The following is a 13,171-nucleotide window of genomic DNA, read 5'->3' on the forward strand; positions in this document are numbered from 1 at the left end:
TTATGCCAGCAGGAGTGTCCCAAGTATGTGATTGTAAAGGTGGAGGGCTGGGATTGGCAGGGATAAATTCCAAAACCTGATGCTTGGAGTAGAGGACTCTTAGCTTTGCTAGGTGCTGACATCAACCGTGTATAAAAATACTGTGAGTTTTTGATTGGCTTGACAGTGGTAGTTGTTTAGAAAGCTAATTTGTGCGCCCTAGAGATGGTGCAGTGAGAAATATACTTGTTTTGCATAGGGATGGATGGTCCTTACCCAGCACGCCTTATAGACAGCATAGACCCACAGAACTGATCCGAGACACTGCATGGTGTGCTCCTCCACCCACCCAACCTCCAATGAATAGACACTACAAAACAGAAAGAAAAAAAACTTTATTGATCCTGAAAGGAATCACTTGTGGTGAGAGCATTGCAATGGCCACGTGATCTGTCTCAGCTGCGTTACGATGCAGCGTAGTCTTCACCCCTGCATCACAGGTTCCACACAGAACTTTAACCAAATCCACATGTGAATCTATTTCATTTTCTCTTGAAATGGATGTGTCCGTTTTCTATAGAAGGAATTATTTCTAGTTGTATTCCTTCATTAAATTAAAAAGGGGGAAAGTCCCAAAATTTACTCTCTATCCATCAATGTTGTGCGTCCAACTTACGGTAACATGAAGTTATTCAATAGTAAGACAATTCATATGTCAGTAATTGCATTTTTGTGGTGCATATGTGTGGAACTACATCTGAAGGGCTCAGTTTTTTGACAGGAAGACTCAGTGTATAAGTCAATAATTAGAATCCTCTGTTGTTCTGCAGGAAAGCTGCCACCCCGAGTGGAATGTCTCTGATCCTGCACTGTATGATAATGTCTCGACTGATCAATCCTGCCCTCAGCCCCATGAGGACGATGAGACAGGCGGGATTTCTTCTGAGGGTGATCAGAATGGTGAGAGCTACCTCACTCTGAAGAAGCCCTCTCCTGGAGAAAGTTCCTTGGAGTGTGTTATTCTCAGTTCACAGACACAAAATTCCCCAATGGGGTACCTGCTAGGGAGAGAAGCACTGTTTATAGTTAGTCCCTCACAGCAACATACCCTCAACCACAGTCACCGTGAGCAGAACCCATATAGGTGTAAGGAATGTGGAGGAGCCTCCCCATGTTCTCAGTACTGTGGTGTACCCTTAGAAAACCATAGTGGACAGAATCCACAGAAATGTCAGCCCCAAGAACAAAGTGTGAGTCAAGGGTTACTCCATCATGACCATATGAATATAAATTCAGGAGCGAAACCTTTTGCATGTGAAACATGTGGGAAGGCCTTTGATCAATCATCACATCTTATGCATAGGAGAATTCATACAGGAGAGAAACCTCGTGAATGTCAGACATGTGGGAAGGCCCTCATTCAGACCTCTAGTTTTAATGGACCTATGAAAACTCATAGTGCAGAGAAGCCTTCTATATGTCAGGAGTGTGCTAATGCCTTTACTCGATCCTCAGGCCTCAGTATACATAGAAGTATTCACACTGGAGAGAAACCGTATATATGTAAGGAATGTGGGAAGGCCTTTGCGAAAGCCTCAAGTCTTAGTGTACATAGGAGAATTCACACTGGAGAGAAACAATATATATGTAAGGAATGTGGGAAAGCCTTTGCGAAAGCCTCAAATCTTAGTGTACATAGGAGAATTCACACAGGAGAGAAACCGTATAAATGTAAGGAATGTGGGAAGGCCTTTGCTCAATCCTCAAGCCTTGGTGTACATAGGAGAATTCACACTGGAGAGAAACCGTATACATGTAAGGAATGTGGGAAGGCTTTTGCTGGAGCCTCAGGACTTATTGCACATAGGAGAATTCACACTGGAGTGAAACCATATATGTGTAAGGAATGTGGAAAGGCCTTTGCTTTGGCCTCAAGACTTAGTGAACATTGGAAAATCCACACTGGAGAGAGACCCTATGTTTGTAAGGAATGTGGAAAGGCCTTTATTTTGGCCTCAAAACTTAGTGTACATAGGAGAATTCACACTGGAGAGAAACTGTATATATGTAAGGAATGTGGGAAGTCCTTTGCTGAATCCTCAAAGCTTAGTGTACATAGGAGAATTCACACTGGAGAGAAACCGTATATATGTAAGGAATGTGGGAAGTCCTTTGCTGAATCCTCAAAACTTAGTGTACATACGAGAATTCACACTGGAGAGAAACCGTATATATGTAAGGAATGTGGGAAGTCCTTTGCTGAAGCCTCAAAGCTTAGTGTACATAGGAGAATTCACACTGGAGAGAAACCGTATATATGTAAGGAATGTGGGAAGTCCTTTGCTGAAGCCTCAAGCCTTCGTGTACATAGGAGAATTCACACTGGAGAGAAACCGTATATATGTAAGGAATGTGGGAAGGCCTTTGCTGGAGCCTCAAAACTTACTGTACATAGGAGAATTCACACTGGAGAGAAACCGTATATATGTAAGGAATGTGGAAAGGCCTTTGCTACAGCCTCAAGCCTTAATGTACATAGGAGAATTCACACTGGAGAGAAACCGTATATATGTAATGAATGTGGAAAGGCCTTTGCTTTGGCCTCAAGACTTAGTGAACATTGGAAAATTCACACTGGAGAGAGACCCTATGTTTGTAAGGAATGTGGAAAGGCCTTTATTTTGGCCTCAAGACTTAGTGTACATAGGAGAATTCACACTGGAGAGAAACCGTATATATGTAAGGAATGTGGGAAGTCCTTTGCTGATGCCTCAAGCCTTAGTGTACATAGGAGAATTCACACTGGAGAGAAACCGTATATATGTAAGGAATGTGGGAAGGCCTTTGCTAAATCCTCAAGCCTTACTATACATAGGAGAATTCACACTGGAGAGAAACCGTATATATGTAAGGAATGTGGGAAGTCCTTTGCTGATGCCTCAAGCCTTAGTGTACATAGGAGAATTCACACTGGAGAGAAACCGTATATATGTAAGGAATGTGGGAAGGCCTTTGCTAAATCCTCAAACCTTACTATACATAGGAGAATTCACACTGGAGAGAAACCATATATATGTAAGGAATGTGGAAAGGCCTTTGCTGGAGCCTCAAGACTTAGTGTACATAGGAGAATTCACACTGGAGATAAACCATAATATATGTAAGGAATGTTGGCGTGGATGTGGCGAGAAAGGGACACTCCTTCACTGTTTGTGGGAATGTCCACTGGTCAGCCCTTCTGGACAACAGTATGGACGATTCTCAAAAAATTAGAAATTGAGCTCCCATTTGACCCAGCAATACCACTCCTGGGAATATATCCCAGAGAAGCAAAAATGTATAGTCGAAGTGACATCTGCACTTGTTTGTTCATTGCAGCACTCTTTACAATAGCCAGAAACTGGAAGAAACCTGAATGCCCAAGAACAGATGACTGGTTAAAGAAATTTTGGTACATCTACACAATGGAGTACTATGTAGCTGTTAGAAAAGATGAAGTCATGAAATTTACATACAAGTGGTACAATATGGAAAGTATCATGCTAAGCGAAATGAGTCAGAAAGAGAGGGATAGACATAGAAAGATTGCATTCATCTGGGGGATATAAAGTAACAAAGTATGAGATTAATACCCAAGAATAGCTGAGATCAGCACCAGGAGGATTACTCCATAACTTAGAGGCCAGCCGGGTATCCTAGAGGAAAGGGCAGTTCAGATAGAGAAGGGAGCACCAAATAAAGGATGTTTGGAGGATCCTCCCAGGAGGGGAGATGCATGTTGAAAGTAGACTATGGACTGAACATGTTTGCCACTCAATGCCTCTTTTGCAGACCACAACACCCAAACGGAGAGAGAGAACACAGGGGATTGTCCTGCCACAGAGGCAGGGGGGGATGGGGGAATGGGGGTGGGAGGGATATTATCCATGGTGGTGAAAAACGGACACTGGTGGAGGGATGGGTATTTGATCATTGTATAATTGAAACCCAAGCACAAAAAAAAATTGTAAATCTACAACTGTAAAAAAATAAAAAAAGAATAAGCCCTGAGCACAGCCAGCTGTGGATCCCCCCAAAAATTTAAGTAAAATAAAATAAAAATAGAATCTGAAAAAAAAAAAAGGAATGTGGAAAGTCCTTTGCTGAAGCCTCATACCTTTGTGTACATAGGAGAATTCACACTGGAGAGAAACCATATATATGTAAGGAATGCGGAAAGGCCTTTACTTCATCCTCGCAATTGACTATACATAGGAGAATTCACAGTGGAGAGAAACCGTATATATGTAAGGAATGTGGGAAGTACTTTGCTGAAGCTTGCTGATTTTTACCCGGGCTGCACCTATGCCAGTATTCTTGTGCTTGGAACTGCTTGTGTGTTAACTTGTAAATAATGGGTCATGGTGATGAAAATAAGGAGGAAGGTGACTGAATAAACTGAATAAACACCCTCCTGCTCAGAGCTGTAATGGCTCACTACTCTGTTGTTGTTTGCTATGCTTCTGGCTTGGCCCAGTGGGGCTGGTTAGCGGGAATTATGGCAGAAATCAACCAAGATGCAGCATTGAATACTTTGAAAATGGAAAAATAGGTAATCCTTCATTCTTCCGTGTTTCCTGTGTTAGGATTTGGGATGCTTGAGCACCCTGGTTTGGCCACTTGAGCGCCAGGTCAAGCCAGCTTGTATGGTGCATTCACGCTTGTTTGTTACTTGTTCTGGATATCCAGGCTTTAGTGGATGTGGAGCTTTTGAGGGGTGCATTGGGTGCTGTTCTGTCACTCAGGTGTCATGGGTGAAGGTGCGTTATCCTGAGTGCCCCTGCAGCCACCATCGATCCAGGTCCAAGACGGCACTGGAGGTTGGGCACATGGACTTCAGGCCTTGGTGTGAGGAGCTTGCAAAGAGTGGAGGTGTTGGTCATCTCATTCCTCCCTACTGGAGACTGTGAAGGACCCTGTTTTGAGCCTTTGGACTGGACCTAACACTTATCGAAACTCCAGATATGTTCACAGGCAGCCCCCAAAGGAAAGGGACACTTTTGCCGTCAGTCATTTTCATTGGCTTCAGTGCTGGGTTTGGCACTTTGGGTTTTGTTTAGACAAATGAGAGGTATATGCCTTGAAAATTTACTCTTTGGATTATATATATTTTTTTGTTTTTTGTGTCACACTCAGCGTTTCACATGGGTTTCTCCTGACTTATGCACTCAGGAATTACTCCTGGTAAAGCTCAGGGGACCATATTGTTTCTGGGATTCGAACCCGGGTTGGTCACGTGCAAGTCAAACCTCTTACCCGCTCTGCTATCACTTCAGCCCCTCTTTGGATTAATTTTAATAGCTGCTTTTATTCAAGGCAGTTGGAAGGGATTCTTTGATGCACAAGGTTTACTTCTGGTTGTGCATATCAGGAATTATTCTGTGGTGCTGCTGGGTACCTATCGGATGGGGAGGCTAGCATCCTAGTAGCTTCACAGTGATTCCAACCCCACTATTGGTGTTTTTTTTTTTCCATATATAGAATTTCTACAACCTGGGATTATGGTACCGCCAGCAGGTCAATATGTGCCTGTAAGGCGACTGCATCAGCAGCCTGATGGCACCATCAGACTTCCAGATACTCCAAAATTGATGCTGTGCCTTTGGCCAGACTCCAAAAACTTTGGGCAAAGTCTTCCAAGAAAGTAAACAGCCAATGTTAGGTATGTGCAAGACACACCAACAAACCATTTCCTGCTCAGCTATATAATTGGAGGCAAGGTCTCTCTGGTTCCTGATCAAACCTCTTAAAGGCTATGATCCCAGAGACTCAGAGATAAATCTCAGAACCCAGCGGCTTTTTGCAGAGATGTGCCCGATACCCACAATGAGCTACCGGCGACAGACCACCACAAGGGGGAAAGGGGGTGTGTCTCCGCCTGATCCCACTTGGTGGCTCAGTGGCCACCATCTTCCAGAGGCCATTGGACAGACAGGTTTGGGCCTGCAGTGACAAGACATGCAAGGTCTCATGGGATTGGGCTGGACTCTGCACTTTCCTCCCCACCTCAATGAGACCCCGAGTCACTGCCCATGTACGAACTCTCTGGCTGATCCCAGAATCTCAGAAACTAATTTCGGAACCCAGTGGCTTTCAGAAGAAATCTGTTCTGTCCCCACAGTAGGTTACCTAAGCTGGGTATTTCAGGTGGGAATAGGTTTTGTGCCTGGCGGCTCAGTGGCCGCCATATCTTAGGGTTCTGGACGGTTAGGTTTGGGACTGCAGTGAGGAGACATGCAGGGCCTAATGGGATGGTGGTGGAGCTGGCCCTTTTCCCCCTGCCCCAACGAGACCCCGAGTTGTCTGGCGCCTACGATTGACCTCTATGGCTCGTGATCAAGGTGAGTAATGGACATGATCCCAGAGATTCAGAGACAAATCTCGAAACCCAGTGCCTTTTAGCAGAAAAGCATCTGGACCCTGCAGTAGGTTACTGTCCCAGGTCCACCCCAGGGGGAATTGGTGCTGTCCCGCCAACTGCTCCTCCTTGGCGGCTCGGTGGCCTCCATCCGCCAAAGGCCTTTGGAAAGTCAGGTTTGTGCCCACACTCAGGAAGATACGTGGGGCCTCGCAGGATGGGTGTGGAGCTGGCCAATTCCTCCTCACCCCAACAAGAGCCTAAGTCATTCCCACGAACCGCCTCTCTGGCTCGTGATTAAGCTGTTTAATGGCCATAATCCCAGAGACTCAGGAACAAATCTCGGAACCCAGCAGGTTTTTGCAGAAATTCCTCCAGATTTAATTGTTAAAATTTCAGAATTCCAAAATCATATGTTATTTATAACCAGCAAATGAAAAAGAATTGTCTACTGTTGCGTTTTCACCAGTTCTAACTGCCGGAGTAAAATGCCAAATAATAATGGTGGGTCTTGTGTCAAAATATTGAATGTAATCAAAGTAGGGAAAAGAATTGGAAATTATCTGCCCCACAGGTAGAGGAAGGCTGTGGAATGGCGTTGTACTTGGGTTTTTAGTGATGGAAAATGGGCATGGTGAAGGGATGGGTGTTTCATTGTATGACTGAGACTTAAACCTGAAAGCTTTCTAAGGGCTCTTCCATTTTCCCCCGTTTTCTCTCATTTATTTAGAAATGGCCAGAATAATAGTAGAGCAAGTAGGATGCTACCTTGCATGTGGCCAACCCAGGAGTCTTCCAGTCCACAACGTCTTTTCATTGCTTATTGGACATTGAGCGTCCCCTTCTCATTCCTAGAACATGTAATGTGGGGGTGTGGCATGGGGTAGGGGTGTCTTCTCCCCAGAGCTGTTCATTACGGAGAGATCCAGTGCTTTGCTTTCTTGACTTTGTTGTGATTCTTCCCTATCTGTCAGGTATGTCAAGTAGTCCATGTGTTTCAAGGCTCTTGTTTTCCCAGTTGTATAACTGGCCAGATTGTACAACTAATGGGTCGGGTACCCTTTCTGGACCCTGCTCAGTCAATCTGACACCATGCATATATTTGCCTTTGGATCATTGTCATGTTTTTTTGAAAATGGGAAGAAATTGAGTTTTCTTTTGTTATGGGGCCTGGGGATGCTCAACAGTTATTTCTGGTGGTTCTCATAAGTTGCTTTTAGCAGTGTATAAGGATCAAACCCTGTCAGCCTCATGGTAGGCAAATGCCTACCTACTGTACACTTGTAAGCGCTAAAAAATGTTTTTATTGTGTGTATGTTAAATTGTGACTGTGAGCCCATAGTGAAGTTAATTAGGACCAGAACAGCAGTGCATCACAGAGGGTGCTTGCCTTACAGATGCCGCCTACCTTCGATGTCCAGCATCCCCTTTGGTATCCCAAGCATCACTGGGTCTGATTAAAAACAAAACCCAAAAGGATTTTTTTGGGGATTGCCGAGCTCCTCCCAGCAACACTTCCCGCAGATTTTCCCTTTCTGTAGGCTTGCTTGGACTGTGAGAACTATGGAGATGTCCTCCACCTGTTTGGTCATTCAGCTGCATTCCATTCAACATTGGACTAATTCTCATTGTGCTTTTTGTGTGATTTCAGAACTTAAATCACAGGTTTAGGATGTGACATTACAGCAGTTTCTTTAGGGAACAGGGGTATTGCATACAAGTGTGCTGTAAGAGTCTCTTGTTGAAACTATTATGCCATTGGAGTGCTCAGTGGACCGAGCATGCAACTTGAAAGGTGGGGTCCGGCTCCATCCCCACAACAACATCTATGGTCTCAGCATCACAGGAAAAATAACGGAGCCTAATGCTGGGACTAGAGGGTCTTTAACCTCAGTGGGTGCTGAAATCTGGAAATTTATTTTATTGTATTGTTTTTTAAAGTCTTCATTAAAATGCCAGTATTTTCAATGTTGTTGATAGTTGTGTTTAGGCGTACCATCATTGAACACCAATTCCTGCATCAGCTTCCCTCCACCCGTGTTCCTGTATTCCCTCCCCACCCAGCTGCCCACTCTGCCCCCACCTGTCATCTGGACAAGCACTTGACTAGGTTTCAGTGGTTACAGCTTAGATCTCTTGTTTTCAGTTCTCTTGCATCTGTATTTTGGGTAAATGGCTACACCCCTCACTCATGAATCCCTGATCCCTGTAAACTTCTGGGTCTCTTCCGCCCCAAATTTCATTCCTTCTTTGTCCGGCTTCTCTCTAAACTCTGGAATCAGGGATGATTTAAGCAGCCCCTTTACATTACATTTCCACATCCAGTGTGCGGTACTCCACAGATGAGTGAACAACATCCTGTTTTTGTTTCTTTTTCTGGCTAACTTCACTCAAGACAGAATCTTCCAGTTCCAACCATGTTGCTGCATAAAAGCAGTAATTCTAAAACCTAAAAAATATATCAATTGATCTCCCTTTATTCATCGATTTATTCGAGTGGGTGTCAGTAACGTCTCCATGCATGCCTGTTGCGTGCTAGTGTAGCCCAATGGCATCTGTTTGTTCTAGGAACATGGAGAGCCTCAAACTGATTTTTCAGGGTCTTGAGTAAGAAGTCTGAACATCTTGTAGGTGGGCGTCCACGCAGTCTTTTGACGTCCCGTGGAATTCAGTCAGTAATGGGTCTAGGCCAGTGGTTGTCTGTAAACCTCATTTCATGTCCAGTCCATCTGATTTTTGATGCCTTAGAAGATCAGACAGCATCCCTGATTCTTGACCGTCGATGGAGATCAGAACTCCGGATTCTATCTCTCATTTGAGTGATGCGTGATATTCCAAGCATAGCTGTTTCGATTCCTCTTTGAAAGACCCAAGTAGCGTTCTCATCCTGTTTTCATAGGGCCCAGGTCTTTAACGCATATGTTAATGCAGGAAGAACAGTGGAATTGAAGACATGTGCTCGAAGCTGGAGGTTCTTTGTCCTCTTAGTTATTTCTTAAACGCTCTTGAAGGCATTCCAAGACACTCTCATCCTCCTGCGAAACTCAGGTGCCAGGTCATTCATCATGTTTCTTTCTCAAACTAGGTATATATAACTTGCATTCGGAGATGGTGGTTCCATTGAAAGCGAATGGAGGATCAGAAACGAGGCTGTTTGTAATAAACATTGTCTTCATAATTGTGATGCTTCGTAATTCAGCTGTAGGCTGACCTTTCCACACTCACGGTCGAAGTAGGTCATCATTTTTGCCTCTTGGCTGATGTTGGGTGTTATTAGCATGATGTCATCAGCAAAGCAGAGGTGGTATAGTTGCCGACCATCTATCTTCACTCCCATTCCTTCCCATTCCAGTCGTCGCATGATGTTCTTGAGGGTGGCACTGAAGAGTTTTGGTGAAATGGTATCACCCTGCTGAACCCCTCTCTTGACATGGATAATTACTGCTTTGTACAGTGGTCAGATCCTCATAGTGAATCCGTAATAGAGCTCATGGAGGATCCTGATGTATTGAGTTTGTACACCCTGATTGGCTAGGGCTTCTATGACCGCTTCCATCTCAACAGAAGAAAAAGGCCTTCTTTAAATCAATGAACGTTAGACAGAGCGGCATCTTGAACTCCTGAGAAACCTCAATGAGCTTAGTAATTGTGTGGATATTGTAGATGGTACTGAATCCTTTTCGGAACCCACCTTGTTCACATGGTTGTTCTTCATCTAGTATTCTGCTAATCCTATTCAGGATGACTCGAGTGAACAGATTGTAAATGAGAGACAATAGGCAGATTGGGCAATAGTTGCCAATGTCGTGGATGCTTCCTTCTTGTATAGTAGTACGGTCTTGCTGGTTTTCCATTGGGATGGAACCTTGCATTCAGACAGCGTGTGAAGAGCCGAGCCAGAGTATTGATGAGTACTGATGGTAAGTTCTTCAAGTGTTCAGGTCTGATCTCGTCTGGGCCAGGTGTTCTTTGTTTCTTTACCGACGAGATGGCATGTTGAATTTTGAAGGGAGAACACTCGGAATGATATATCCATGGTGCAGAATGTGGTATGCGGACAGGTAGACATGGCTATTAAAGATATCTGAGTAGAAGTCATGAATAATCTTCTCCATTTCCCTTCTGGATGATGTGATAGATCCATCAGGATGTCGGAGGGGAGTGATCTTGGTCTTGTAGTTGGTGAAGGACAGGCGGACATAATGAAACCTTTTCCCGGCTTCTGCCACATCTACCAGCATCGCTGTTCTCCTGTCTTTGAGGTCATCCTTGATGCTTCTCTGCATTGTTTTGCCAGCTTGGACATTCGCTTGCGGTTGCCTGCGGCATGTGCCAAGCCACATTGGCGAATAAGTTCAAGAGTGTTCGAAGAAAGGCAGTTTTTTTCATGGTTATCTCTATTGGCCCCGAGAGTCCCAGCAGCAGGAATCCCTGAGCAATGCTGGTGTGATCCTCTCCCCACGTATGTTAATTAAAATTCTCCTTAACACACCCTAGTTTCTCTGATTGCTGTTACCTTCACCCCAGACATCTGGAGATGCTGGAGTTGAATCTGGCTTCTGCCACCCTCCTCCACGGAGAACAGAAGAAATGGGACTTCTCATGTGTATAAGAAACTCAAAACTCAGGACGGAAGATGGCACCCTCAGCAATGCGGGGCACTGTGATATGTGGAAGTGGGGTCTGGAGACCTTTAGAACTGAGTTGGTTGGACACATCGTACTGCAGGAAGGCAAGCCTATCCTGTGTCACCCTGTTCGCTCTCGGGTAGGTGGCTCTGGAGCACTGGTAACTGGGTATCCTTCCACACATAGAGTGAGTGGGGCAAGCTCCAGGCAGCAGGGACACCCGGACACAGATCCCCAGTTTACTCCCTGACCAAGGCCCAGTCAGACGCGGCCAGGGCCGGAAGATGCTGGACTCTCTCATCCCCTGTCTTACTTTGCGGGTGTAAGAGAGTTGAATCCATCAGAGGTGACTCCTCTTGGCACACGGACCCCTCGAGAATGAAGCAGCACCATTGAGGTCTGGGGTCATCCCCCAACCCCCACCCCACCCCACCTGGTCCACACCTTCTGATCTGACTATATTATTTGAGTGAGGGGGTCGGAAGCAGTGTTGGGGGACCCCACATCCTTCTGGAGTTCGACTTTGGTTCCCACACTCGGGGAACCTCCAATTGCCCTGCTCCCGCAAATGTCTGGGAAAGCCAATGAGCGGTCTCCCTGGAACAGAAGGGAATCTAATCTAGGCTTTTACCTAGGTCAAAGTCCCGTTGCTAAGGAGGTTGCCTAGGCAGGTTGAGAGTGGTGATGATCTTTGAAATTCCTTTCCTGGCTTTTTGTTTCTGCAGGAGCTTCTCTGGGTCTGTTACTGGCCATAGGTTAGGGTGTGATCAGGCCTTAGTTTCTGTTTTCTTCAAGGTTGGCCTTCACAACTTCAGAGCTATTCCTGGGAAATTTACTGCCTTTACCTTGGGAGCTTTCCTGCATGCCTACATCAATTCCCTCCAAACCATTAGGATTTGCTGGACCTTAGGACGTTAGGAGCCCTCAACCCTGGCCCCAGAGGAGTGACTCCTGAGTGCAAAGGCAGGAATAAATAAGCCCTGAGCACTGTTGACTATGTCTCCCTCCCAAAAGATGCAAATTCTAAGTTTCCCGGTGCTTCCGAGGTAGCTGATTACTCCCTGAGGTACCAGGGGACCATGTGATACTGGAGGTGAGCCCAGAAAAACCATCTACAGGCAGAGAAAGCCTTGATCGCAGGGATCACTGAAATCGCTCACATCTGTAATTTATAAACCTGATCCCCCTGACATAGCGCTTTCTGTTCAATACACAAACAAGTACTTTTTTGTAGGGGTGGGGATAAGGCACAACCAGAAATGGAGTTACTTCTGGCTCCCCAGGCAGGATAACTCCAGGTGGGCCTGGGAGGGAAAGGGATTATATCCTGTCATCCCCTGCAAGACAAACTCCCAGCAGTCCCTAAAATCTGAATTTCAATTTACCTTGAATGCATCATTCAATCTCCCCCAGCCCTTGGGTGGGATACACAATGCCTCCATTATCTCTGGGTTCCTCACGGCTTGCCCTTTGACCATTTTTTTTTCCATTTTTGTGTCCCACCTGGGTGATGCTCAGGGGTTTCTCCTGAATATGCACTCAGGAATTACTCTTGAAGTGTGGTGCTTGGGGGATCTTGTGGCAAACACTCTGTTTCAACCTTTTGATGTCTTAAATATACACTCCTAGTTCATTCTTTACGTTACAGTTCTCAAGTTCAAATTAAACTGGTGTCTTCAGTACTATGAGGGAAAGGGAATTGCTGATGATTGCAATTCAGGGAAACGCAAAGATCTTCCCATTCTGTAAACTCTTAAGATTTCTTGCCACTGTATATTTTCATATGCCTACTAACGTCTGGGTTCCTGGTGAACCTGAATTAACCTCCTGAGTTTCCTTATATAGCAAACCATAATGATAATAGTAATGATTACTATTTCCTATGCCAGTGTCCCAGCATTTGGACTTGATTTGTATGTTAACCTGTAAAAAATTGGTCCTTTTTTTTGGTCACACCCAGAGATGCTCAGGGGATACTCCTGGCTTTGCACTCAGGAATCACTCCTGGCTGTGCTTGGGGGACCATATGAGATGCTGGGAATCGAACCTGGGTCAGCCACATGCAAGGAAAGCGCCCTACCCTCTGTGCTATTGCTCTAGTCCCTGTAAATAATGGGTCTTGATGATGGAATCCAGGGGAAATCTGATTAAATAGGAACTAAGTAAA

At 45.1% G+C, this 13,171-nt stretch overlaps 1 protein-coding gene across 1 annotated transcript; it reads left to right on the forward strand.

Annotated features, from left to right (window-relative positions):
* Positions 1-1,637: 1,637 nt before the first annotated feature.
* On the forward strand, positions 1,638-3,113 carry LOC130022322 (zinc finger protein 345-like; the record flags this gene model as incomplete). The annotated part of the gene is made up of 2 exons (XM_056113068.1): positions 1,638-1,811; positions 2,232-3,113. Coding segments are annotated over 2 exons (1,056 nt in total), but the record flags the coding sequence as incomplete, so codon positions are not given.
* Positions 3,114-13,171: the final 10,058 nt, after the last annotated feature.

Source organism: Sorex fumeus, unplaced genomic scaffold (genome assembly GCF_029834395.1).
Source record: "Sorex fumeus unplaced genomic scaffold, SorFum_2.1 ptg000019l, whole genome shotgun sequence".
NCBI classification, from domain to species: Eukaryota; Metazoa; Chordata; class Mammalia; order Eulipotyphla; family Soricidae; genus Sorex; species Sorex fumeus.